Source organism: Pteropus medius, unplaced genomic scaffold (assembly GCF_902729225.1).
Source record: "Pteropus medius unplaced genomic scaffold, Ma_sr-lr_union100, whole genome shotgun sequence".
Lineage (NCBI taxonomy): Eukaryota > Metazoa > Chordata > Mammalia > Chiroptera > Pteropodidae > Pteropus > Pteropus medius.
The window spans coordinates 10825902-10853890 of NW_024344370.1; the positions used below are offsets into that span (position 1 = coordinate 10825902).

Genomic DNA, 27989 nt, shown 5'->3' on the forward strand with positions numbered 1-27989 from the left:
AAAAAAAAAAAAAACGGCACTTAATTTCCCCAGATTTTTTAGCTTAATTGAATCTTCTTTAAGGTTTTTATGCTGTGCTAAATATATTATTAATTAAAAATGAAAATTGCTGCTCACTTCCCAGAAACATCCAGTTAATTTCATGTATATCTCTCTATCCTATGCACACACTGGTTAATATACAAACAAGACAAATACACTTCTAAAAATTTAATAAAAAACCATACACTGCAACTAACTTTTATACTCAACAGTATATTATGGAATCCTTTTCATTTCAAAACATAAAGACAGACCTTTTTCTTTCAACTGCTTCATTATATTCTATGAACCACAATGTAACCAATTCTCAACTGACAGATGGTAGGTCATCTCTGAATTCTTTATATTATAAATAATGAACATACTCGCAATAAACATACTTGTACATATTACTAACTACATGACCTCTCTGCTTCACTTTCCTCATCTATAACATGAGGATAAAAATAGTACCAAACTTATACAATTTTTGCAAGAATCAGTTTTTAAAAATTCACATATAAGTGCCCACAACAGCTCCTGGCATATGATAAGTGCTATACAAGTGTCAGCAATTATCATTTTGCCTCCTCATATGAGCACTCTTTTCTTGGCTTTTATGATTCAAAATTTTCCTGGTATTCATCCTACCTTTTTTTGGATGCTCCCTCTCATTTTCCTTTTATCTACCTCTTAAATGTTGGTATTCTTGAGAATCTGTATGAGGCCAGCTTCTCATTCTACATGTTTTCATTTACTCCATGTACTTCACTTACTATCCTTATGATGATGGCTCGAAATCCACACTTTAGTATAGTCCTAAGCCTCGGAAATAAAAAGTATATATGGACCAGAATACCTTTGTGAGAACTTGAGAGACCAGCTGAGAAGCTAAAGCACCCGGGCCAACATAAAAGCAAGAAGGGATTCCAACAAAAGGGGTAGGAAAATTCACAGATTTCTGCATACGCATCTATGTCCCTACCCCGACCTGGCAATAACGGAGCAAGCAGGAGGGAAACTCCCATACAAGCTTCCTTCTTTGGGGCAGAAACAGAAGAATGGACTGAGTGTCCAAAGTTCTGACTCATCTGGGGGTTGCCCTAGAGACTGGTTTCTGTCTCACCTGACTTGGACCTCTTAGGGACCAGTGGCATATTTGAAAACCACTTGAAACACAGGCAAGAACATGCCATGTTGGAGCTGTAGTTGCACAGGGAGACACCATGGGGAGCAAGAGATTACCAGACTCTGAGAAAATGTAGGGCCAAAGTGCTTAGAGAATTTAAGATAAGTAAAAGCACACACACAAGCCCAGAGAAGATATAACCCCAGAAAAGGTTTGAAAAGTCCCAGAATCTCTAGCTGGACTGATCGGTGAAGGTCTTCCCAGGCTCGAAGCCAGTTCATAAAGATTAGGAGATGTAGATGTTTTTTCAAATGCCCAAATCTCAACAAAATATCATGAGGGATACAAAGAAACAGAAAACATGACCCAATTGAAGGAACAAAAAAATTCTAAAAACTGACTTTGAAAAAAATTCAGATCTATGAGCTGCCATACAGAGAATTTAAAATACCTATCATAGAAATGCTCAGTAAGCTAAAAGAAACAGAGACAAGTAACTAAATCAGGAAAGCAAAGAATGCACAAAATGAGCATATCAACAAAGAAACTCCAAAAAAGAACTAAAATTCCGGAGCTAAAAATATAACAACTGCATTGAAAAAGTTCACTAAAGAGTTTGAACAGTAGGCTTCACGAGGCAGAAGAAAGAATCAGCAAACCTGAATGCAAGTCATTTGAACTCACCAAGTTAGAGGAGAAAAAAGAACTGAGTGAAGAAAAGTAGAAAACTAAAGTGATTTATGGGACATTAGCAAGAAGACCAATATATGCATTGTGAGAGTACCAGAAGAATAAAAAGAAAGAAAGGGGCAGAGAGAGCTTACTTGAAGAAATAATGGCTGAAAACTTCCCAATCTGAGGATAGAAATGGACATAAAAATTCTAACTCAATGCATTCCAACTAGGATAAACCCGGAGATCCACAATGAGATACACTATAATCAAACTGTTAAAAGTCAAAGACAAAGAATCTTAAAAGCAACAAGACAAAAGTGACTCATTGCATACAAGGGAAATTCCATAACATAATCAGCCAATTTCTCAGCAGAAACTCTGGAGGCCAGAAAGGTGTAGGAGGACATATTCAAAGTGCTGAAAGAAAAAAAAAAAAAAAGCTGTCAACCAAGAATGCTACATATAAGTGTCCTTCAAAAATGAAGGAAAAAATGACTTTCCCAGAAGAACAAAAGCTGAGGGAGTCACTACCATTTGACCCCTGCTCTATAAGAAATGCTGAAGAGGTCCTTCAAGTTCAAACAAAAAGAACACAAAGCATTATGAAATAATAAAGTGGTAAAGGTAAATACATGAAAAAATAGTAACCTGTACTATTGTAATTTTGGTTCATTAATTTTTATAGAATTGAAATAACAAAAATATTTTTTAAACTATTAAGGCTCTGTTAATAGGTATCCAATATATAAAGATGTAATTTGTGACATGAATAACAAAGTGTAGGGGGTAAAGTAAGGTTTTTAGTATGCAATTGCAGTTAGTACAAAATAGAATGTTATAACTAAGATATTTTATGTAATTATAATAGTAAACACAAAAAAAAATCCATAGAATATACATAAAAAGAAATTAGAAGGGAATCAAACCATGTCACTACAAAATAAAACACAAAAGAAAGCAGTAAGAGGGGAAGAAGAGACCAAAAAAGCTATAAGATATACAGAAAACAATTTACAAAATGGCAACAGTAAGTCCTTACCTATTAATAATTACTTTAAATAAAAATAGATTTAACTCCCCAAACAAAAAACAAAGTTTGACTAATTGGATTTTAAAAAAAATAGATCCAACAATATGCTGTCTACAAGATACTTACTTTATATCTAATGACATACATAGGCTCAAAGTGAAAGGATGGAAAAAGATATACCATGCAAATCATACCCAAAAGAGAGCAGGGGTGGTGATCTTAACATTAAACAAAATAGACTTTAAGTTAGAAACCACTATAAGAGACAAAGAAGGTCATTATATAATGAGAAAAGGGTAACTTTATAAAGATATAACAATTATAAATAATTAGATTATAAATATATGGATTGATGCCCTAAACACAAGACCTAAAACTAAAACTCCTAAAAGAAAATATAGGGGAAAGCTTCATGACATTAGATTTGGCAATGACTTCCTGGATATGACACTAAGAGTACACTCAGCAAAAGCAAAAACAGACAAATAAGACAGTAACAATCTTAAAAAATTTTGTGAATCAAAGACAGTCAAAAAAAAGCAACCTAGGTTTTGGGAAAAAAATATTTGCAAATCAGAAGAAAATATTTACAAATCATTTATCTGATAATGTATTTACATTCAGAATATGTAAAGAACTACAATTCGACAACAAAAAGTCAACTCAAAAAAATGGGCAAAGGACTTACATTAAATTTCTCCAAAGAAGATATAAGATAGTCAGAAAACATATGAAAAGATGCTCAACATCACTAATCATCAGAGAAATGCAAACCAAACCACAATGAGATATCACCACACACCAATTAGGATGGCTACTATCAAAAAAAACAAAAATAAAAGCCACACACACACAAAAATTAGTGTTAGTAAAAATGTAGAAAAACTCAAACTCTGGTGCACTGCTGGTGGGATTATAATACAATGCAACCACTATGGAAAACAGTATGGCATTTCCTCAGAATATTAAAAATAGAACTAACATATGATCCAGCAATCCTACTTCTGGATATATATCCAAAGAATTGAAAGCAAGGTCTCAAAGAAATAATTGCAGACCCATATTCATAGCAGCACTATTCACAATAGCCAAGAGGTAGAAGTAACCATAATGTCCTTTGATGGATGAATGGATAAACAAAATGTGCTACATACAATGTAATATTATTTAGCCTTAAAATGGAAGGAAATTCTGTCTCAATATAGATGACAAAAATGCTATGACATACAAGAACTTTTGAGGACATTATGCTAAATGAAATAAGCCAGTTACAAAAAGACAAATAGTGTATGATTCCATTTACATGATATTTAGAGTTGTCAAAATCCAAGAAACAGAAAATAGAATGGTGGTTACCAGGAGCTGGTAAGGTGGGGGGAAATGGAAGTTACTGTTTGTAAGACATAGCGTTTCAGTTTTCAAGAGGAAACATTTCTGGAGATCTGTTTTACACAATGTGAATATACTTAACAATACTGAACAGTACATTTAAAATGGTTAAGATGATAAATTTTATATTATGTGGTTTTTGCCACAATAAAAAAAAAATGTAATATACCCTCACAATAAAGTATCTTGAAGCTGAAAAGAGGAACAGAAAATGTCAGTGTATACTGCTATAGAGATGGTGTATTGTCCAGGATATATACTTAAGTGAAAAGGGCAAAGTATAGAAGTACGTAAGGTATTCTACCATTAAATATAGGGAATGTTCAGATATATATATAGAAATATTTCTCCATTTTTTTAAATGATGACTAAAACTGCGAAAAATTATAAATGGTTTTCTATGGGGAAGGGAGGCAAGGGTACAAGGGTCAGAGATAGAAGCTAGACTGCTCTGAATGAACCTTGTTTTGTAGATTTAACTCTGGATCGAGTAAATATTTCACATAACTATAAAACAACATTAAATTTAAAATAATACAGTCCCTAAAAATAGAAAGCAAAATGGAATGCACAAACCTTTTTAACTGAGGAGGAATCCACTTTAAAAGAAACTAAAATACATCCATGCTTCGTCTGGATTCTGTCTCAAAAAAAGCAACTTAAAATTTTTTTAACGATCTGAGAAATCTGAATACTAACTGGATAATGGATAGTATTAGAGATTTATTATTAAAATTTTTAGGTGTGATAGCAGTATTTTGTTATGTTTTTAAAGAGTCTTTACCTTATAGGAATATATTGAAAAATATTTCATAGATGAAATACGATATGATTTGGGATTTATTTCAAAATAACCTAGGAGACTGCGGATAGAAAGGGAAGTAGGAAAAGGGGAGATGAAATTAAAAGTTTTTAATTGTCAAAGTGGGTGCTGGGTACAGGAAGATTCTTTATATCTCTTTGTATTTTCCACTAATAAATTTTTTTTAAGTCCTATGATTCATTAATTTCTTGGTTGTCTTTCAAGCTGATTATCATGGAATATAAATAATTATCATTTGTCAAAAAACAAACCTAAAAATGAAGTACAGGACATTACCTTTGTAAAAGTCACAGGGATGCTGGCATCCAACTGAATGTGATCTGCAACCTCTGTAAACTGCTGCTGCTGTTTTTGCAATGTTTCCAGTAACCTTGTAATTTCTTGTTTTGCCAAAACGACTCTACAGTCATCCTAAAAAAGAAAATATTTCTTATAAACATGTTAAAGAAATAAAGGAGCTATCATCAAAACTCAAAAAAAAGCTCATTTAACATTACAGTATTCAAAGTTAACTTAAATGTAAATTTGATTAAGATAATAATAAGGCATTAATAAATAATTTAAGAACTTATCAACAAAAGAATGAAGAAATAAAGTGCGGTACATTCACAAATGCAACACTATATACCACTCTATGAGAATGGGCCACAATTACATGTGATGACATGAATTTTACAAAAATAATATAGAGTATGAAAGAAGAAATAACATGATGTGTCATACTGTATGATTCCATTTATATTAATAGGCAAAAAATAAGGTATGCATTAGAAATCAGGATAGTTTACCTTTAAAGGAAAAAGCAAGTAGTTACTAGAAAGATGTCTGAGGGGTTGCTGGAATGCTAGTAATGTTCTGTTACTTGATCTGGGTGCTGGCTGGTTATACAGTAATATCCTGTCTGAAAATTTAGCCAACTGAACAGTTCTGAACACATTTCTGTATGTATATTGTACTCCTATATAATGTTTTTCAAATAATTTAAAATATACCTATATTGGTTTAAAAAAAAAAAGACTACAGGTCAAACTGACAAGCCTCCCTCTCACTCTAAAGCTCCAGGTCCTTTCCTCAAAGTCAAGTCCTTTCCAGTTTCTTAAATATTATTCCAGGTATTCCATACATACGCCAATATTGTCTTCATAAGACATATCTCCCAATGATGAGAGCAGTGGTGTCGATTTTTGCTCACTGTTGCATGTTCATATTAGGTGATAGCAATTCCATTGTTCCAGTGCTTGGAATAAAAACCTTAAAGTTACTCACTCTTATCTTTTCCTCCCTAATGCCCCGCATTCAACCTGTCAACAAATTGTATCTTATATCCAGAATCTGGGCACCTCTAACCCTCACTATCCAAGCCACTATTATCTTTCATTTGGAATGCTACAACAACTCCCTAAGCTCTGAACCCCTTCCTTCTATCTTTGCCCTCCTTCAAACTATTTTTAATACATCAGTAGAGTGATCCTTTTAAAAAGTACAATCAAGTCACTCTTGTGCTCAAAACTCTACAACGGTTTCCCCACTTCAATCAGTAAAAGTTGACGTCCTTCCAATGGCCCACATATATAATCCCCAACCCCTCTGATTTCAGCTTCTATTGCCCTCCTTCTCTTACTCTATTCCATCCACAGTGGCCTCTTGCTGTACCTCAAACACTCCAGGAATGCTGCCTAGGGTTTTTGCTCTAACCAATTCCTCAGCTGGACTGTTATTCCTCCCAAAAGTGCTTAAACTAATTCTTTCAACTTCCTCTTTGAGTCTTTGTTCAAATCTCACCTTCTCTTACTAATGCTTACCCTGACTATTTAATAATGCAATCTGCTGTACCTCCATACTTTTTCATATACTATATAATTTACATTTTTAGATATGGTTACAGTTTATTGTCTGTCTTCTTGTAGAATGTTAACTCTACAAGATTATGACTTTTTGCTTGCTTTGTTTACTGATATATCCCATGTACCTAGAATGTACATGACATATAGTAAGCAGTCGACACGTTTGCTAAATGAATAAACAAATCCTCACCATTCAGCATCATGCCTTGAACTTAGAGGGGAGGGATGATTAAATTTTGTTCTCAAAATTGATAATAAAATGTGCGATGTGCCATCCATTCCTCTGTTCAATTATCTCTGGCAGAAGTTTTAAGAATATTTGTAGTGGTTAGGGTTCTGTAGCCAAAAATCAGAATGAAACTAATAGGTCTATATGAAGAATAAATCAAAGACCCTAATTTCATTAGCATTAACATAGTGAGATAATACCACATCATTAACAATTACCAGCCACTATGACACAATGCTTCGGAAACTCTAAAATACTTCTAAATAGTTCAGTAACTACAAATGTACTTTTTAATAAAATACATGTTAAAATTTGACCTTGAAGTTTGCAAGTAAATATGATTTAGGACATGATCCATTTTGATTTTGTTGTGTGGCTTGATTACCCACTAAACAAGTATTTATTAAGCTCTTTCTGTCCAGATACGAAGAATTTCAACATATAAAGATATACAAGATGCAGCCTGTCAAGAGCTAGGACAAATACGTATACTGTATCATTCAGGTTCAAGTCAGGAGACAAACACCACATCAGTCATATGAACAGAAAGAACTTAATATGAAGAACTGTTAACAAGGTGTGGTTATAGCTACTACCCTTTGGGCTGGGGAACGAAAGGGGAGATGCTAGAATTATTAAAACTTAGAAACTTACAGGAGGGGACCCACAGAGCTCAAACTCAAATATCTGAGGAAAATTATCTCATATAAGGAGTGACTTTCACAGGAACACAAAGCAAATGGGAACCCACAGGAAACTACCTCCACCCTCTAGTCTTTCTCTAGTGTCCCTTATTGGCTAAACTAACATGGGCCAACTGGCAAAGCAGATATGTGATTTGTAGAGTTTGTCCCAGCATCACAAAGCAAAATACAGAAGAATAGGATTGGAGCTCAAAGACAACTTAAGAAATGGCAAACACATCATTATAATTCAATGTAATAAGGATTAAACAGTTCAAGAGTGATATGGTTATGGCCTGGCCACATTCATATAATTCCAATCAGATTATCTGCTTTTAAAGAAAAAACTCTCAAAGTTTAGCTCTACAATGATTTGAAATCAACACAATTATTAGCAATATGTCAGTAAAGATCAACTGCAGCTTATTGGGAATTCCTAGGGCAATAATTAGCCTTAGATAGCCCATTCATGAATGCAAATCCAAAATAGAAATGATTGACATTTTGTTAAAAGAACCATAATTCTAATTTATTTAAAACGTACATCATCTGCAAACTGGGTGACAAATTGCTTATGATACCTCAACCATGAAAAAAACAAAGGTTTGCTGTGACGTCAAAGAACCATTGAATTAGAGCAGCGATAGGTAGTACCTGCTAGGGAGGTACCCCTCTCTCCTCCACACAAAAAAGAACAAAGAAGGAGCTTCAAAGAATCACAAACATGTGGGCTAGACTATCAGGAAAGGGAGATAGATGTAAGCCCACCAAAGAATGTACATACTTGGCAGAGAAAATGGCTTAGCATGACTGAAGAATGACAAGAAGTTAGAGCGGTTCTAGAACCCATGGTTTTATGGTGGGAAGAGCACATGAAAGAGGACACTGATATGGTTAGTGAAACAATTCAAGGTTAGAGACCGTGTCATAAGCATGTGGTAACATATAATAATATAAAAAAAATTTATTAAAGTAATAAACTAAACTAGTGTATACCTCAGGTAATTATCTACTTAACCTTACAAATCCTTTTTCAACTATGTCCTTCCTGTGTTTAAACTACTTACCTGTTGTAAAGTCTTTTCACAATGAAGACAGGCTGTTGAAACCTGTGACAACAAAATTGTCATATCTTCTTGTTGCTGCCTGAGCCAAATCAATTTTTCTCGAACATGAGCATCAACAACACTTAGAGCCATTTCTTCTTGACGACACAGAGTTTCATGTAGATCAGAAAAGTAAGCTCGGACACATGACCGGGCATTCTCTGCAGTACCTGGTACCTAAGGAAATAAAAATAAGTTTTAAACAACTGTAACCATAACTAAGATTGTATATGTGAAATAATGAAAATTTAAATGCCATTTATATCCTTAAAAATTCTAAGATTTATACATCCATGCTAGATCTTTCCCCTTAATCATAGCCTTTGGATATCTAACTGTTTAAATGACATCTCAAGCAAAATGGAATACCTCATCTCCAGTCTCTCCCACCCCCAACCTAGTTTCCTCCATCTCAATAAATGGCAACTCCATCCTCCGGGTTGTTCAAGATAAAAACACTAGAATCATCTTCAACACTTTTCTTCCATATCTCAAAACTCATCCTTCAGCAAATTCCGCAGACTTCAGAATATATCCAGAACCTAATCATGCCTCAACACTTCCACCTCTATCAACCTGATCCAAGCCATTATCATTTCTCATCTGATTATTATAATAGTTTTCTAATTAGCCTCACTAGATCTACTACGCCCCCTACAATGTATTCTCCACCCAGCAGCCAGACTGATCCTTTTAAAATAAGACAGAAAGATAATTATTTTGCTCAACTCTTCCATTGTTTCCCATTCCACTCAGCGTAAATGCCAAAGTCCTTTATAAGGGGTGTTCAAGGACAGACTCGCTGAGAAAGCGACATCTGAGCAAACACCTGAAGGAGGTTAAGACCAGGAACCACATGAATATCTTGAGGAAGAGCATTCCTGGCAGAAAGAAGAGCAAGTGCCTATAAGACCCTTTCAGACTTCAACTCTTGCTATACTCCTCCTCAGTCATTCTACTCTAGCTCACTTAGCCTTCTCACAGATTCTTAAGCACACCAGGCACACTCCAACTTCAGGCCTGTTTGCACATGCTTTTCTCTCTGCCTGAAATGCTCTCCCCAAAATATTTGCACGATTCTCTTTCTTAGCTCTTTTAGGTCTAATCTGTCCTCGAATATCCCACATAAATGTGCACTCCACCCTTCCCCTTGTTTTTCTCCAAAGCGCCTTACATACTGCTGCCATAAGCAGTTTATTTATTGTCTCTCCCCTCACAGTAGAATGTAAACTCTGCAAAAACAGAGCTTTTGACTTGTACAGTGGTGTTTCCTCAGCCACAACAGTGTTAAGCAGTTGGTATGTGTTCGATAATATTTCCTGAGGGAATGTATATTTCTACTCTAGCACAATAATATCCAAAAAAACTTTCTGTGATGATGAACATGTTCTATACATGTGCTGTCCAATATCATAGCCATAAGCTACTACTTGAAGGGTATTTGAAATTCAGCTAGTGAAAATGAGGAACTAAATTTAAAATTTTGTATTTTATTTAATTTTTAAATAATTTAAACTTAGCCACATGTGGCTAATGGCTGCTATATTTGACAGCTGTTCTAACATTATTCCTCAACGACTTAGCTTTAAATTTGTTTGATTAAAAAAAAAACATTACATGTTGTCTGCCCTTTTATTTTATATTCCCATATGAAAAGATTCCTTTCTCTATAATTCAGTTTTAAAAAGCAACGACAATTACCACCTTAGTTCCTTCCTTCTCTTCAAATTTCTTAAAAGTTAGCACACTCACTTCCCAACGCCCACTTACTCTTCAGTTCACTGGAGGGTATCTCCCCTTGATTACTTCAAAGAATAAATTCAACATGCAAATTAAGCTTATCACATTGGTCCCATTACCCCCTCCCAAAACTCTTTCTTTTCTGCCATTAGTGCATGATGTCACCATCCAGCCAGTTAGGCAAGACAGAAACCTATGCATCGTGCCTGACCCTCCAAGTTACCTAACCAATCAGTATTATTAATCAATCACTAAGAACTACCTATTCTACTTCTTTAAAATCTCAAATCCATCTTCTACTCTCCATTCTCCCTCCATAACATCTCTCAGCTGGATAATTTCAGCACCTCCTAATAGGTCTTCCTGCTTCCAATCTTTTTGCTCTTCCAATTCATTTTCTGCATTGAAAAGTAACCTTTCTTAATGAAAATCTGGTTGTTATTCTTATGCTCTTAAAGTCCAAACTCTTTAACATGGCTAACAAGATCTTGCATGATTTGGCCCTTACCTCTCCAATGTCTTTTCTTGCCATGCCCTACCCAATACTCCAAGCTTCATCCACAGTGAACTAAACGTTCTACAATATGTCCAGTTCTCATTTCCAAGCATTTTATTCTATGCTTCCCTCTCTGGAACAACTCACTTCCCACTCCGCTCTTCTCCGTGACTAAATTACTTCAAATCTCAGTTTAGACATCATATCTTCTGTGAAGTCTTACCTGACCCACCTAAATTACTGTCCCCCTCTTATGTACTGCCAAGGCATCATGTACTTCTCCCACAAAATAAACAGCTACCACACTTGAAACTGTCTCTCTTCCATGATGGATTCTAAGTTCCATGAAGATAGAAACTTAAAAAAATTATTTCCAGTGTTTAGTGCAGTACTGGCACAACATAATTACTCAGTAAATATTAGAAGGTGAAAAGTAAGAAGGAAAAAGGGTAAAAAGGTAAAGAAGAAAGAAAATCCATACATGTTCTGTGTGGGCCATTGCAATCCCATCTTCCACTATTTGTTCTCCTCCTTCAATGTGCTGGACAATTCCAACTAATTTTCTGGAATAATCTGAGATTTCCTCAGTGAAGGTCCGTATGCAGTGAGCCATATCTAAAATTGATGCTCGGATCTGGTTGGCTTCTGGTTCCAATACTGAATGCTATAAAATACAATGTAATTATAGAAAAAAAACTCAAAGTATTGACTAATGATATAAAAAACTATTAAATCACGCCTATTAATAAAAAAAGCATCAGCCACAAGTGGCTTTTTTAACACATTTACAAAAAGTACAGCACACAAAATACTAATTCGCCTTCACTCCAAAACTATTTATCTTGTGAAGAAATAATTCAATATTTGGAAGTCCATTTATCACTAAACAAAAACCCAAAAGACTCTCTAAAATTTTATCATAGGCAGTAGTTCATCAGTAGACATAAATATTGTCAAAACAATCCAGTGCATTATGAAAACATGCATACAAAGAAGAGAACTTTTGTTTCCTGCTGGAAAGCTATTTTTCAGTAAAGAAAGAATCATGAGGCCTCTCTGAAATTATTATTATTCATATATTAAATCTCTCATTTCTTTTTAGGCTACCAAGCTCAACTCACTCATCACTTACTCTCTTCAATCTCTGCTTTTAGCATAAAGAACCAACTCAGTGAAAATAAATGGCAGGCTGGTAAACTAGGCAGAGTCGTCCAGTTTAATTATATTCATACCTTGTGCCCTTGGTGTTTTCCATATTCTTTGCAGACACAGCACATAAGTGGGCTAGTTTGACAGCCTTCTTCCAAGCAAACAAACTCAATGGCATGCACCTGATGCTGAGAGCACATGGTTTTCTCATGAGGTTTATCAGCTAGAGGCACTCGCCTGTGTTTTGCTAATGTCTTTGTAGAATGAGTAACTTGGGAACACTCTGAGCATAAGTGAGTTGCACATACGGTGCAATATACAGATGCGACGTGAGCTTCATCTTCATCACAACGAATGATGCTCTAATAAACAAAAAATTAATTTCTTAAAACTGAATCCCAATTATTATAACATGACAAATTTTGAAATATAAAAGCTTATAATTTCTTTAACTAACAGACTTTATATATGAAAATACACAGGTAATTAAGTACAAAGGTCATTTGCTACTCATCTGAGAAAGTATTCATTTCTATAGATAAAAAGTGAGTAGCTATTTCCAAAATTGATTACCAATATATGCTATGAATCTGAAGCCAAAAATAAAACTATTCTCATAAATTCACAGTCAGTACAAAGATGTCCTCCATGAAATCCTCTCACTTTACACGAAGAAACTGAATAGAGGTTAGAAGTCTTTTTTTAAGATTAAAAAACTAATATTAAATACATTCCCACTGCTTTAAATATTATTTGTCATGATGACGTATAGGAAGAAGAGAAGCACAAATGCTATTTAGATAACCAGGGGTGTGCATGAGAATCAGTCCCGAAGCTTTTAAAAACTTGTACACTAAGACTCCAACCTGGAAAATACTTATTTCAATAGGGTATAGATGAAACCTGAGCTTGTATATTTTTCCTAAAGCTCCACAGGTAAGTCTATCACATGATTCTGATTGAAAGCCACTGATTTAAGCAATTTAAAAAAAATAAAACCTGTTATATATAAACTTTTATATATTATTTCTCATTTTCATGAATTACTAAAAAGCATTTCAAGTTGGAAAGTTTCACATGTCAGATAAGAATGCTTTGGAAACTTTTTCCAGAAATAAAATTTAGAAAATACATCAATGATTCCATTCAACATCACATGAAATAAAAAATGAACCCAAAGTTAAACAGTTTTGTTTGGAATTATAAGAAATGTATACATGTAAAATAAAAAATTCACGTCTTCTGTTTTCCGGACCAGACAAATAATTTACAAGGTCAACATTAGATAATAGTCTAATGTCTTTTGAAACAAAGATAAGATACAGCATGTGAAAGAACAGCAAAAGTTTCAGAAAACAATGCTTCAGTTTGAAATTCATTTCACCAATTCACTTTACATAAAGAAATCATGATCTAAGAAAACAGAAGTGGAAATCAATCTGACATTTTTTCCTTGATACTAAACATATGGTTTTAAAGTTGATCACCAAAATCATTAACTGTTATTTACAACAACTATTCTTATATCCAGAACAGTCTATAAGCTATGCAGACAACTCTCTGTTAAAAATGTGTTTTAATCTGTGTTATGGACTTCTAATATTTACTGCATATTTACCTGTCTGGATAAAGACAATACAACTACACATAATTTAACCTTCTCATGCAGATATTTTATAGCAGGAATTCCCTGAGGAACTACTGCTATCTTTAAGGCATTTTTCCTCTACACTAAATAACCTCTTTCATGGAGTTCCTGTTTCTTTCTCTGTGCTATACTGTTGACTGATGCACTTTTGCATCCTCTGCTTTAATGTAGCTGACATGTCCTTCTTATTCTTCCATGATCTTCTTAATTTTTCACTTTATCTTAGGATAGAATTGAACTATGATAAGGAGACATGTTTATACATGAAACATAATTTGGATATAGCATTTTCAGGGAATTCAAGTTTCAGTTTTACTTTTCTTCTACTACAAGTACTGTCGCCTTAAGAACTATAATGTAATAAAAAGTTGTGTTTCTGGTATCCTACCTGATGGAGTGAGAACATTGTGATTTTAATGTCAAATATTTTAAATTAAAAGAAAAAATTCATGCTTATAACAACTATTTAACCAAGCTCAATCAATACCTCTCCAGATATCCCAATGGCTTCTTCTGCACCACCATACTGACCAATATGTCCATTCTGAAGTCGTTCCAAAAGCTCCAATAAAGCAAAATTTTTTTTCAATCCCCAGACACCTGAATCTCCTAGGATAAATATAAAAACAAAAACTAAATCTAGCAGAATGGAATATTAGTCATCTAACTTCATACCTCAATAGTAACTTCTAAGTCAACTAGTTTAGTCATTAATAATGTCTCAATTTTAAAAATTCAAATTCTTCCCATTTTCCTCTTATGCTAGAACAATTATCTTAATATTCTCGTTAAAAACAGAACTCAACATTCTAAGTACAAACATAAAGTTCTATTATTTTTCTATCATTTAATTTTACAAATCCTATTTTGTCCCTGACTTTTACTATATATTCTAAAACAAGTGCTTTGAAATATAGCAACCTACAGTAAGAAATACAATTTACAATGCAACCCAGGATCCTATATCATATATATAACTGAAACAATAGTTTCACACACCAATAGTCATCCTTATAGTGTGCAACACACTGATGTTTTTAGTTCTATTTCTTTTTTAAATATTCTGTCACAACCAACTAAATTGATTTCATGGCCACAAATAAGTTATGACTTATGTTTGAAAAGCACTGTATAAAAGATACACTTAACCTAAAATAACTCCATCTCTAAGTAAACTGAAACTAGAACAGCTAAAGATAATATTTTCCCCACACTTCTCTAACCTACAACCCTATAGCAGTCTATGACTATAAAAACTCCTCCTCAAGCAAATTTACAGAGCTTCACATCAAAGTAAGACAGCAATCCCTCTTTAGTAGATAAGACTCTAGACACATGTGAATAAGGAACAATGCTTCTTTTTCCCTGAACTTGACCATAAAAGGCCAGATTAAGCATGCATTTGTACATGCATACATTCTCTCTCTCCCTCTCTTTCTCTTCCTCTCTCTCTCACTTTCTGTGCCTATAAATAAAAGCCAGATCCTTCAGAAGTTAGAAAGAATAAATCTGTTATGTGTTATTATGAGCTTCTATGCAACAAATACCATCTGACACATAGCTGCCACCTAATACTGAATGAATAAATGAAAGGATGATGGGGTCACTGGCTGCAGGTCTCCCCTTCCTCTTAGCCCATCTCTTCTTTAAAAAGAAAAAAAGAAAGAAGAGAAAAAAGAAGGGAGGGGAGGGGAGGGGAGGGGAGGAGAGGGGAGGGGGAGGTCCTCCAAAAACATTTCAAATCAGGCTAAAAATCTTTAGCCTCTTCTCTGACTTCTGTGGTGTCCTTTCCCAAGTACGTTTTGCAGCTAATCAGCATTTTTCCACCAAAACTTGCTGCCTCACAAGGCTTTCTTGTTAACTGTTTTAATTTTTCACAAACGTTTTACAATCTGAGTTGTATCTACTCTATTTATTTAAAGGTTAAGAAGTAAACTAAGGAAGTCCTTTATTTAAAAATATGATCTTGACAATTTTCCAAATATTGTCATTATATAATGAACAGATACACATAAACTCCTAGCAGTATCTATCTACTGCCCAGTATATTTCTAACACTTCTATAACTGTCAAAATAACTCTAAAATCTCAATGGCTTAAAACAACAAAGATTCACTTTTTGCTTATGCAACACCTCTAGGGTTGGGGAAGACCAGAAAGGTTGTGTTCTCTACTGGCCATGATTAGGGATACAGGCCACTGAGCCTCCAACCACCTGGGCCACCTCACTGTAGCAGGGAAAAGAATTTACTGCAAACCATACTATGTATTTATTTAAATCGAAGACTACCAAAACCTTAAGAAACCTGCTCTTCCCCTACAATAAATCCCTTAACACCTTCTTTCTAGAAGTTAACATTTCACTTCTATTCATATTTCACTGGTTAAAAGGAAATAACATAGCCATAGCTAACTTTGAGAGGACAGGAAAGTACAATGTTACCATGCGGAGACAAAAGAAGAACCAGAAATATCGCTGAACCATTCTTATAACTACCACAAATAACAACCAATATTGTTCTTGGACTAGAGAAGAATTCTGATTCACATTAATAGTAGTTTGTTTTCTTCTTTATACTTTTATAAATTTTCAAATTTTCTGCAATGTATATAAATTATTTCTGTAATACAATTAAAAAGATTTTTTAAATGACATCGAACTATACCAAGGGTCACTAACACATATTCCATAAGCTAAAATCACAGTAAAAATCTAATCTACAAAGATATAGTAATTACAGTCTATATCCAAGGCAGAGTTATTGGTTTGTTTTTTTCTATTATTGATATGATAGCAATCATGATTAATTACAATCCAGGATATGACTAACCATTCCATCATAAATTCCTAAGTTTAGTTAAACAATAAGGGTGGTAACAACCCATACTTTGGTATTTATGTACCTTCAAAAAGGTAGAAAGGCCCATCCTCTATATGCAAAAATTTACTATTTCTAAAATGTCTATTCCTATAGTTTTCTATTAAGATGGCATGATATTTATATATATATCTTACAGAATAAAAGGCCAAATAAAAGAATGTCAAAATACAGACATCTCCCCCTCCCATCTCTATTATTTCTTGGCTAATAATAAGTTATCATCATCTATAATAATGCTAACACTGTCTTATATTAGTTTTCTGGCAAATAGGCATACTATGCATTTATTTAAGCCAAATACTACCAAAACCTTAAGAAATCTACTCTTCTCCTACAAGAAAACATTTCACATTTCATAGCATTTTAAAGCTTGCCAGTCTAAAAATCTGGATACTCCTGCTTTTTTTTTTTTAAGGATAAATTATTTTGAACATGTTCTACCTGAAATATAGTATAAATATATTAAAATAGCCTTAAAACAAATAGTGCTACTGACCTAGAAAAAGAAAATGACAACGTTAAACAACTTATTTTGGAGAATATTCTGATATCAAAAAGAGTAAACTTATAAAACTTATGTCTGTAAAATAACTGTTCAAGTGTTAATATATGTTATTATTTCCAAATCTGATATCCCACAGTAATAACTCATTTTGAAATATATAAATTTTAAAAGTACGCAGGAAACTGAAAAAAATCTACAAAACCTTTTAACTTATTTTAACAGAAAACAAGTAGTTATCGCGAGCTACAAACACTTGTGTCTGATATTAGTAAATAAATACATGCTGACACGCAAATTACTGATCAGTATTTCATTTCTGGCCTATTCATTTATTAAGGAAACATTGTTTTATTGGATTAATGGCTTCAGGCAAATGAATTTTCTTATTTCTCTGAGTAAGGTTAGCATGTTTTTCTCAGGTGTCTTAAAGCTCTTCATATATAAGTATTAATATAAACATTCCAGAAGATGAAATAAAATTACTACCTAAGAGTGAACTAGTTTATAATTACAAGCCTATTGGTGTTAATAGAAACTACAAGCCTACTGGTGTTTAATATAATTCCTCCTTGGAATTATATAATTTTAAAAATCGAGTAGAAACAAATTGTTTTCTATGACATTTGTATTACATAAACAATTTTAAATCTTAAATACATACATATCTTCTTACCTAGGTCTGTTACTTGTCGATCAAAAGGGCAACGTATTGCTCTTCCATGAAGAGGCAGGCGGGTGAGACAGTCATGACAAACTGTGTGACCACAGAGAAGAAGGCGAGGAACTTTGTCTCCTTGCAAAGAAAAGACATCTTCACAAACTCCACACTCTAGCACCTAATAGTTAGAAAGGGAACATGTGCTCTTTAAATGATTTTTAAAAGCATATTTATTTAAGATTAAAAAAAAAGATGTAATATATTAAATCAATCTTGTTAAATGACTTTATTCTTCCATGAAAAAAACTGTCTAGGTTCTAAAACTTTAAATCACCTTTTATCCTTTCTTTTGACAGATACTACCAAAATTAAATCACCGTGAAATCCTGAAATGTTAAGTATCAGAGACTAAGTAATGTTGTAAATTAACATCATCTTTATCTTTTGAAAATTATGGCTTGATGCACTATATCGGAATCTGTAACAATTCTACCAAAGATGGATTCTTAAACAATTTTTCCACAATTACCTAACATTAAAAAAATCATCATTAATTTAGACAAAGCAATTTGAAACATGGGCTAAGATGACAATTTATCTTTGTAAAAAGTTTCTGCTTTCATGATTTCACATGAATAAAACAAAAACTTGTTAAGATTATAAGTAATTCTGAAGTACTTTCTAGTATTCTTTTACATTATACAATTGTAAAAGAGAAGAAAGCAATTATCTTTGACTTAAATTTCAATTCCTCATTCTCAATTAATAAATATACCCCTAGGTTAAAAACTATTTTGTCTGTCTAGTTCCAATTACAAGTACATGATTTGCCCAAGGCCATGTAGTCGGTCAAAAGAAAGGCAACAAGAATCAGCATACTCTGATTTCCAGGCCCATGAGTTTATATTTTATTAGTCAACAAAGTGTATTTTTATCAATGAAGGATTTCTGGTACTTTTATTTCTTAATACATCTGAAGTGTTTCACAATTTTAATTAATTTTTAAAAATACCCATACTGAACTGTTTAATGGTACCACAAACTCCTATGCCTGTCATCCATGACATGCCAAAATCTGGTCTCTGTCCTATTGCTTGTCACCCCCTTTCAGACTCTATTCTCAAACTTTATCAAACAGTCTGTAGTTCCCGGAACATGACAAACTGTTTTTGTCTCTTTCTTTATGCTAATGCTGAGGAGAAGCTAAATAGACATTTTTCTAGTGGATCCTTTTTTACATTAACAAACCAACAAATTCCTAAACATCATATCTCTCAGGTCTACACATGGCTCAGTCCAACTGAAATGACCACAGTATTCCATGGGTCCCCTTGTACCATGAATAAGTGTCTCTCTTAACACCCAAAATACTTTAATTTTTTTAGTACAAAATACTTTAATACAAAAGACTTTATTGACTTTCCAATCTGTTTTTTCCTGTTAGACCCAAAAGCTCTCAGGAACAGGGTATTCCAAACACCAACTCTTATGTACTTATATAAAGTCCGACAAAATAAAAATTTTAAAACAGTTCAGCCATCTACAAAAAATATACAGTACACAGTAAAAACAAAACAAAAAAACAAAAATCCCAGAATAGAAATCAGACTTAATCCATTAAAACTGTAACCCTAACTCTGCAATTATTTTGGACTTAGTGCCTGAAATGCAAATATCTCTCATTGTAACTAAACAGATAATTCGTTATTGGCTTGCATCCCAGTATGGCTCAAAAAAAGTTGAAATGTTAACACATAGTTCACAAAAAAGAAAATGAAAACAGTTCTTTAAATATATGAAAAGATATTCAATCTCATTCAAAACACTTTGAAATGCAATTAAATCTATCAACACATGACTAGAAAATAAAGCATGGTACATTCATATACTGCAAAACTATGTAGTCTAGTGAAGAAGTTAGGAAGTTTTTTATGTACACACACACAATGATTTCACATGAATAAAGCAAAGTGAAAATGGATATATAGAATATATGAACTTTTGTACAAAAGTGGAGAAAAAAGAGAATATATTTATGTATATATCGTTATATAGGCATCTTATCTTTCTGGCAGGATACACAGGAAACTGATTACATTGGAATGGTGGCTCCCTATGAAGAAAGGAAATAGCTGGGAACAGCTACATATAAATTATATATATTATTCACACACACTTCAATTTATTCTATATTTTTTTAAAAGGCAGGAAAAAAGTTTCATTTAGATATCAAATTTTATTAAATAGATTCACTACAGAATGATAATAAAAATGCAACATTTTTACAAATGTTCTCACTAATGTGACACCATAATAAATTTTACTTGTTTATGACAATAAACTCCAAAGGACCGAATTAAAATTTTATTTAGTTCATTCATATGTTATATCTCCGATCCTGTCATTAGGTAAGATAAAAGAACTTACCTATGTTGTTATCATAGGATTTTCCAAAAAGAACTAGTAAAATTCCACTGATTAGTAAACCAAACACAGGTCCAAAAATAAAGTTACTAGACTATTTCTCATCGTCTTGGTAAATAACAGAGTTAAGAAATTCTTTCTTCAATATTTATGAATAGGAATTTTGGCTAACTGTAAGAAATTAAGGCCTAGAGAGGAAAAAAGCTCTTAATTTTAAAAACTTCACAAATCTGCCAAAGACAACTTCATTACATGTAAATGAAATTTAATAAACCAGACCATATTTTAAAAGTACTAAGAAGGCTCACTATTCAAAAGAAACTTTCCTGATTCTTTCCTGAATGCAAATAATTTCATATCCGATTTTTATTTTTGTTTCCCTAATAATAAAAGCCATGTCATTATCAACTTGTTCATTGAGGCCAGTTTACCTTATATTAGCATCAATATACCTCAAACTTTACCTTCCAATTAATACTTCTTGCTTTCATCTATGAAAATGACAATATTTTTAAAAAATTTATGCCACCATACTTCTTATAAATTATGTCATGAGGCTCTTGCCAAAAAGGACTGTCCTACTGCACAGCTCAGGCACATTTCACAAGTAAAGATGGAAATGAACAAAGTGAGCCTCTGATATGACAAACTGTGCTATAACAAACTGGTGTTACATCAGGCTTTGGTATATTTTTGAGATTTTAAGGCAAACATAGTGACAAAAGAAGTATAGAAATAATATCCATTCCAATGACAACTTAATTCAATTCACAAAGTAATTTTCAAGTATTCTCTACTTAGAAAAAATACAACTCAATAAATAAAATCTCAACTACAGAACATACCTAATAATAAGATGGCTCCTCTGCATCTCGGATATGCTGTGTATCTTCAGAATAACTTCATTAATGTATAAAGTTCAGATGAAGCAACAACCAAAACTGACTGATAACATAGTTGTGAGCTAAAATGTATCATTTGTTATATAAAACCAACATTAGGTAAAAAAAATCATAAGTGTCTATTATTCAAGATCTTAAAAGAACTTCAGATATTATCTGGTACAGTTGTTATCAACCCTGGTTGCACATTAAAATCACTTCTCGGAATGTAAAAAATATACTGATGTCGACTTAATCAGAACTGGGAAGAGTGCATCGGTAGTTTCTTTAAAAGTCTTTAGTGATTCTAATATGTAGCCAGGAATGAGAATTATCAACTTCTCTGATCACAAATAATCCTTAAGGTTATTCTACAAACCACTGTGATCAGTCTTCCCTTCCAGATTTTTCCACATATATAATGGAAGGGAAAAATGAATTACACGTATTCCAGTTGATTTTTTAGTAACGGCATCTTGGAGAGTTGACACAGGGTTGAATTTCAAACTTCAAGCAAAGGGCAATTCATATACCCTAGCATCAGTGCCCAGTTATGCTGCTGTTGGACACTTCTCGAGTGTTGACAGACTGTACCACCAAGAAAGAATGGGGCAGATCAACCAATAATAGATGTCTAATTGTAAGAGTAATACAACAGTGAAAAGCAAACATTACAGCCAGTCAACCCTGGCCCTGCCACACATTGTGTTAACCTAAACCTCAGTTTCCACACCTGTAAAACGGGAATTAACATCTACCTTATAAGTAGATATTAACAAGTTAAAATAGCAATCATAGAACCTGGCAATAATAATGACTCTATTTAATAAAAAATAATAATAAAATTCTAAAAAGCTAAGTAATGCCTGTTGAGCTTAAAAGCAGACCTGGGAAAAGAACAGCCAGGTCACTCCCACGGACCTATAAGCTCCTTTTCAAAACGTCCCCAAAGGTGATGCCAAGCAGAGGACTGGCCTGAGCAGACCAGGCCACTTCAGGCCTGCGGGGACAAAAGTCGCATATGGGGAGGGCGAAGATACTAAAGCCGAGTGGAGCCCAGAGGCCGCGCATCCCGTCGAAAGAAGCCAGGGCCGCGGCGCTGCAGCCAGATCTCCGGGATAAACCGAAGGGAGGCCAATGGTGGAGAACAGAACACACAAGGTCCCTCACCTTCACCACGGCCGACCCCCGGCTGCCCTGACGGCCACTGTCTAGTCCCATTCCAGGCTTGTTTACAACCAGGGCCGCCATCCCAGGAGGAGCAGCGCCGCTGAAGCGGCCCTCAGGGACTTCCACTGAGGGGCGGGGTAGAGCCACCTACCCACAGGCCTCGGCGCTCGCCGCTGAGCGCTGGCGCAGTGCGACGCGGGGCGGGCGTGTTTCGCCTGCATGCTCGCTCCTCCTCCCGCCTGTCGGTAGCCGGTTACACGGTCTTGCGCATGGGTGCTTTGTTATTTTTATTAGTCTCCGACTGATGGAAGGAATAAAGTTAAGAAAAAAGAAGGGATAAAACATAAGTTTGGAGTTGAAACTCCTCCAACAACGAGTTTTTCTGCCCAACTGCAAAAGGGACGGGGAGAGTGGAGAACTACATCTCCCTGCACGCAATGCGGTTTTGCATAAACTACAAATTCCAGTGTGCCACATCGGTATCTTTTACTCGGCAATGTAGGTATTTCCGAGGTCGTGTATTGTTCCCAGCGAATGGTTTCTTGAAGTCATATTTTTATGTATAGCTTTCTAAGAGGCAAAAAATGACCTTGGCAAAAGAAAAGCTGTTGGGTCCTTAAGGGACGTGGTAAGAAGAGAATTTGACACCACTGGAAGGAAGTAACTGTTGGGAGGGTGTTTCACACCCTGTCTTCTCAAACGCGCGTTTCTGTTTTCTTCCGGATCGGATTGACCGTCTTCGGCCTCCGTAGGCATTGTGTCAAAAGTGCCGATCAAAATGGAAGTGAATCCCCCCAAACAGGAGCACTTGCTGGCCCTGAAAGGTAAGCTTGCGAACCTGACTCCCCTTAATCTGTTTTCTCCCCTTCTCTCTAGTTCTCGAAGCCTTTGCTACACAGCCCTGGCCTCTAGGATGTAGGCCTTGTTCTTCTTAAACTGTCAGTACTCGCCCTGCTGCTGTCCTTTGGCGTCGAGCAGCAAAAAGCAATTGTTCCTCTTAGATTTTGAGATTCGAGAGCCTCTCTCTAGAATAAAATAGATAGGTACCTGGTAAATACCTTGTTATGTGCTGCCGCAGTCATCACACAGATTTCAGCTGCAGAAGCTGACGTCTACAACCGGTGCAACCCCGGTTAAATAAGATGACAGCTGACTTCTGTCTATTGTTTCTTCAAGTAGCGCTGACAAAGTTACCAAGCTTCAACTTCAACTGTAAAATTAATATAGTATTGCACGACAGCTGTGCCAAAAATTTAGAAATACATAGTTCTAACATAAGTTTGTTAAAACTTACTGTAGTTTACTTCAAAATATTGTGTATGTGGGAAAATTGTCAGTTTTAATTTTTTTTTGTACACAGCAAACAATTTTGAGTAAGTTTGATGATTTAACTAGATCATAAGGGAAAAACGGCAGTTTTGTGGGGGGGGAATTCTACTGATTTCTGAAAAACTTATTTGAAATGCTTTCAGCTTTATTTCATCCGTTTTCTATACCACGAATTCACCCTTTGTTTCTTAGATGCTCTGCTATGTGGTTACCAATACCTTCTTGGACTGAGCTGAGAAAATGCTCAGTAGACATTTGAATTCAGATGAATTGCACCGACTTCCTGTGATATCCATTTTGAGGGAACTTCCTCTCCTACCACCACCGCCTTAGTTAGGGTGCAGGCGACAAACAAGCTCACTGGTTTCATTTGTAACATAAAATCATATACTAGTAGCTTAGGTTAACAGGACTGTCTCTGACTATAGAATTAAGAAACTGCAATATTAAGTAATATAGCAATAGAATTTGTAAGCTTACCTTGAGCAAATGAGCTGGACTGAAATGGATTATTCCTGGATAAAAAGAAAAGGAACTGTCATGTTCGTTATCTCTCAGTATCACATCAAATATGTGGAATACATGTTACTTAACTCTCAGAAGTTAAGAAACTTTTCCAAGATCACCAAGCTAATAAATGATTGAGGCAATACTTCGTCACAAGGCCTTCCTGGATCTTTCCAAGACTCCATGTTGCCTACTAATAAAGGAAACTGAATTTTCAGAAATCTTTCCTTTTACTTATCTTTGATAGGACTTTGAAACAGTCCTTTTAGCTGCCAGGTGTTATTTTATACAAACTGGGAGCTGTTAAACACAGTTAAATTTCAGTGGTATGGAGACTAACTGCCATTTGGAATTTTTAGTTTTCTTTATTTTCCAAAGCAGAAGATACCTTGGGAAAGATTATTTTAGCAGCCTAAAGGACAGGTGCTTTGAAATTCACTAATAGTTTCAGCTTTATTAAAGTTATTTGGTATTATTCTTCTCCAATGTCCTAATCAAAATTTCACAAGTTTTAATTTTACTGCTATTGGATGCCAAATATATCAATTTATATGGTCATTTAAGTTTACTTTCTTAGATATCTAAAATATTAAGGAGCTCTCACAACTTCAGTATCTCTGGAGTACAACACTGAATAAGTTGAGACAGCAGTGAAAGAATTCTCAGTGCCATACCTTATGACGTGAAAGTGTAAGAAAGAAGAAAGAAAAAAATAACAGCATTAATTCTTGAAAGAATGTGCTAACTATATTTAGATCTGTATTAAAAATTATGGATATTAAGGATCACAGTTATTTATGAATTTAAGAGTCATCAAATCTGTTAGTCAGTGGACATTAATAGTAGGTGAAAAGAATCATTATGAGATTACTTCTTCAGAATCAGTGGACAAATGAGTATTGTGACATCATGCCAGGAGTCCCCACCACTGTCATCTTTGCAGTGGAAAAACCCTCGTCAAGAGTTTTCTAATGATTTGGGGGAAAAGGGATTCAACCTCTTTTTGCACAGTAAGGATATGGAAGAACCTGTACTATGACTCCTGCAGCTTTGGACCTGGTCAGTAAGCCTAACTTGCAGATCCTCGAAGGCTCCATTCTTGACCTTGTGTACTATATGCTGGAACTTATTATCAATGAGTTAATTTGGGGCAACTTGAGGACTTCTGTGTTCTAACAGGAAAAAAAAATAAGGACCTATCCTTGTTCCTCCTCCAAACTGGAATTCAGGAGCGATGATACTAAGATCTTGAAATTGCTTATGTGCCCCAATTATACAGAGGAGACTGTCACAAAACCAGTTCCTAGCATGGTTAAGATGCAAAGTTAAGTAATTTTCATGTTTTTACTGTTTACTACTGAGATATCTTAAAATTTTAAGAACTATTTCATTTTTGTTATCTTTATATAAATCTAACCTTTTAAGAATCACTAATTTGCTTTGTTTATGGTATGATCTTAAGATTATTATTACCTAATATATTACTTCCAAATTCTTTATATCTGTTGAGTTAAATGTGTTGACTTCTAGCATTTTTAGGCTAGAAGTGATCTTTTAGGGCATCTAATCCAGATCGCTTATTTTGGTGAGAGAAAGGATTTCCAATTTTGTGGATTACATTCACATTTACCAATAACACTTAGGTAAAATAGTATTGGGATTGGTTTTTGTTTTTCCTTTTCTCTCGGCCTATTTGTATGTAGGCTGTCCCTACCGTATCTTATTCTTTGCAATACTTTCACTTTAGGTCCTGTTTCCCTCTGATTTGGAAAGAGAGACAGTCTTGTCATTATAAATTACATTCTAGCTCTGAGGAGCTCAGCTAAGAAATTTTATCTTCATTAAGAGTGACTGGATTACTGCAGAATGACTACAGAAGTAATATTACATTATCGACCATACGAGAGTGATCCCACACAACTGCTAAAAATTGCAGAGAAAGCAATTCAAGACTTTCCTACACGTCCACTATCGAGATTTATTCCTTGGTTTCCACATGATGGGTTCAAACTCCCACTCAAGCCAAAAAGATCACCACCTGTGATTTCTGAAGAGGCAACTGATGCTGTGAAACAGTGCTTAACCATTGCAGAACATGCTGTTAAATCACAGAGTTATGATTGCACAGTAGATCTCTTGGAGTTTCAACCTAATTTAAAAAAAAAGCAGCACTTAATCCAGTCACACACACTGAATGAACAGACTATTTCTGGAAATCTGGAAAAACAATCAGAAGAGGGAAAGCGGCACAAGAAGAGGTCTTGGAGTGTTTCACTTCCCAGCAGTAATAGTACTGAAAATATTTTTCCTTTGTCTGAAAAATTGCAAGATAGTTTAAAGGCACTAAATTTACACTCATTTTATAGAGCAAGATGGACAATAGAACACACTATTTGTAACAACCAAACTCTGGAAGACATTTGGGCAAAACTCAATCGCATTATCAGGCACAATGAACTTCCATCTTGTAATGCTACAATTCAGAGACATTTAGGCCAAATATGGGTGTTCTGTGATATTATGTACTGTGAATATGTAGGAAATCTCCTTAAAGGAAAATTAGCTCTTACTGGGAAAATAAATTTATTTGTGCATAAATATGGTGTTATTTTTAGTATGTAATGAATTCCACTGATTGACAAAAAGGAAAATATTCTGAATGAACAGTATGAACCGAAATGAGTAAATTTTTTACCGGTTTTTAAATTTTTAATGACTTTATTTGTTTTATTTGAACCTTTGCTAATAGAGCCTATTTATTCTTAACACTGTGAAAAATAATTGTGTGGTAACGTGTACAGTTTGTATCCCAGAAATAAATAACTATCAGTTGAATTTCTAGGATTGTTATTTAAGTCAAGAACTTTCTGGATTTCACTGTTAGCAATTTTCTTTTAAATGAATTGTGATAAATTATTATTTATACTGAATTTAAAAGTAAAATGTTCTATTCCTTTTGTTCTGTTACTTTTTCAATGGTTGAATTAGATATCCCTATGAATTACAGTGAATAGTTTGGATTTGGGTGAATCCTTATAATCTAATTTAACAGTATTTTTTCTTTCCTGAAAGTGTAATAAATTTTTTTAAATAAAACTAAAACCAATTTTATTGGGAATGTTATTCAAGTGGCATGAATATAGTTCACATTGAGAGACCAGCCCAGATTCTGCTGATGTTTCCTGTATAATAGACAATAGTTGATGTGTTGATTTGAAACAAAGGTGAAAAACGTATAATTTACCTAAGACCATAATGTATCTAAAGCTATAACCTGTTTTGAAGGGAAGTATCAAATGTGATAAGAGATCTCTATTCTTTATTCTAATACAGATAATACAGTCTTAATGACCGATAATGTTGATTAGTAGTTGGCTGGTTTGTGGAGTCATTGTTGGTTTCCCATAACCAAATGCTATAAATTGGGTTTACACATCACCTCGTAAAAGTAAACAAAGTGATAATAGAAAAAAATTTTTATAAAAGCATGCATTTCTTAAACAAATGCCTACCATGAGCTAGGTACCAGAATGCAGTAGGGGAGGAGACAAACATGGACCCTGCCCTCACAGAACTTACATGGATTTACTACTTTTAAGCAGTAGAACCAAATCCCTAAGAAAACCTATAAGACTGTACTCATTAGGAAGGCAGAGACACATTTGCTTTGT

General features: G+C 34.3%; 3 protein-coding genes across 9 annotated transcripts in view; 2 read left to right on the plus strand and 1 right to left on the minus strand.

Annotated features, from left to right (window-relative positions):
* The window catches only part of TRIM23 (tripartite motif containing 23), a 30551-nt gene extending 7925 nt beyond the window's left edge, over nucleotides 1-22626 (minus strand). The window contains exons 1-7 of one of the 2 annotated variants that reach the window (XM_039870064.1): nucleotides 22483-22626; nucleotides 18023-18185; nucleotides 14450-14571; nucleotides 12398-12676; nucleotides 11647-11829; nucleotides 8891-9106; nucleotides 5344-5478 (exon numbers count right to left, since the gene is read on the minus strand). In XM_039870064.1, the coding sequence (XP_039725998.1) occupies nucleotides 5344-5478; nucleotides 8891-9106; nucleotides 11647-11829; nucleotides 12398-12676; nucleotides 14450-14571; nucleotides 18023-18185; nucleotides 22483-22563 (1179 nt within the window). In that variant the 5' untranslated portion in view covers nucleotides 22564-22626. Of the gene's footprint in view, nucleotides 1-4820; nucleotides 5317-5343; nucleotides 5479-8890; nucleotides 9107-11646; nucleotides 11830-12397; nucleotides 12677-14449; nucleotides 14572-18022; nucleotides 18186-22482 lie in introns of those variants that run through there. The other variant, XM_039870066.1, reaches the window with a different exon arrangement.
* A 138-nt stretch (nucleotides 22627-22764) lies between these two features.
* The window catches only part of TRAPPC13 (trafficking protein particle complex subunit 13), a 32383-nt gene continuing 27158 nt past the window's right edge, over nucleotides 22765-27989 (plus strand). For 2 of the 6 annotated variants that reach the window (XM_039870067.1, XM_039870068.1), the window contains exons 1-2: nucleotides 22767-22980; nucleotides 23235-23306. In XM_039870067.1, coding sequence (XP_039726001.1) covers nucleotides 22920-22980; nucleotides 23235-23306 — 133 coding nt within the window. In that variant the 5' untranslated portion in view covers nucleotides 22767-22919. Of the gene's footprint in view, nucleotides 23307-27989 lie in introns of all 6 variants that reach the window. The other 4 variants (XM_039870069.1, XM_039870070.1, XM_039870071.1 and 1 more) reach the window with 4 other exon arrangements.
* Nucleotides 22970-27429, plus strand: SHLD3 (shieldin complex subunit 3). The gene is made up of 3 exons (XM_039870077.1): nucleotides 22970-22980; nucleotides 23235-23306; nucleotides 26066-27429. The coding sequence occupies exon 3, from the start codon at nucleotides 26185-26187 to the stop codon at nucleotides 26938-26940; it is 756 nt and encodes a 251-aa protein (XP_039726011.1). The 5' UTR covers nucleotides 22970-22980; nucleotides 23235-23306; nucleotides 26066-26184; the 3' UTR covers nucleotides 26941-27429.

Excerpts from the sequence above, each read along its gene's own strand:
- SHLD3 (XM_039870077.1), top strand. The coding sequence starts at position 26,185 with ATGACTACAGAAGTAATATTACATTATCGACCATACGAGAGTGATCCC.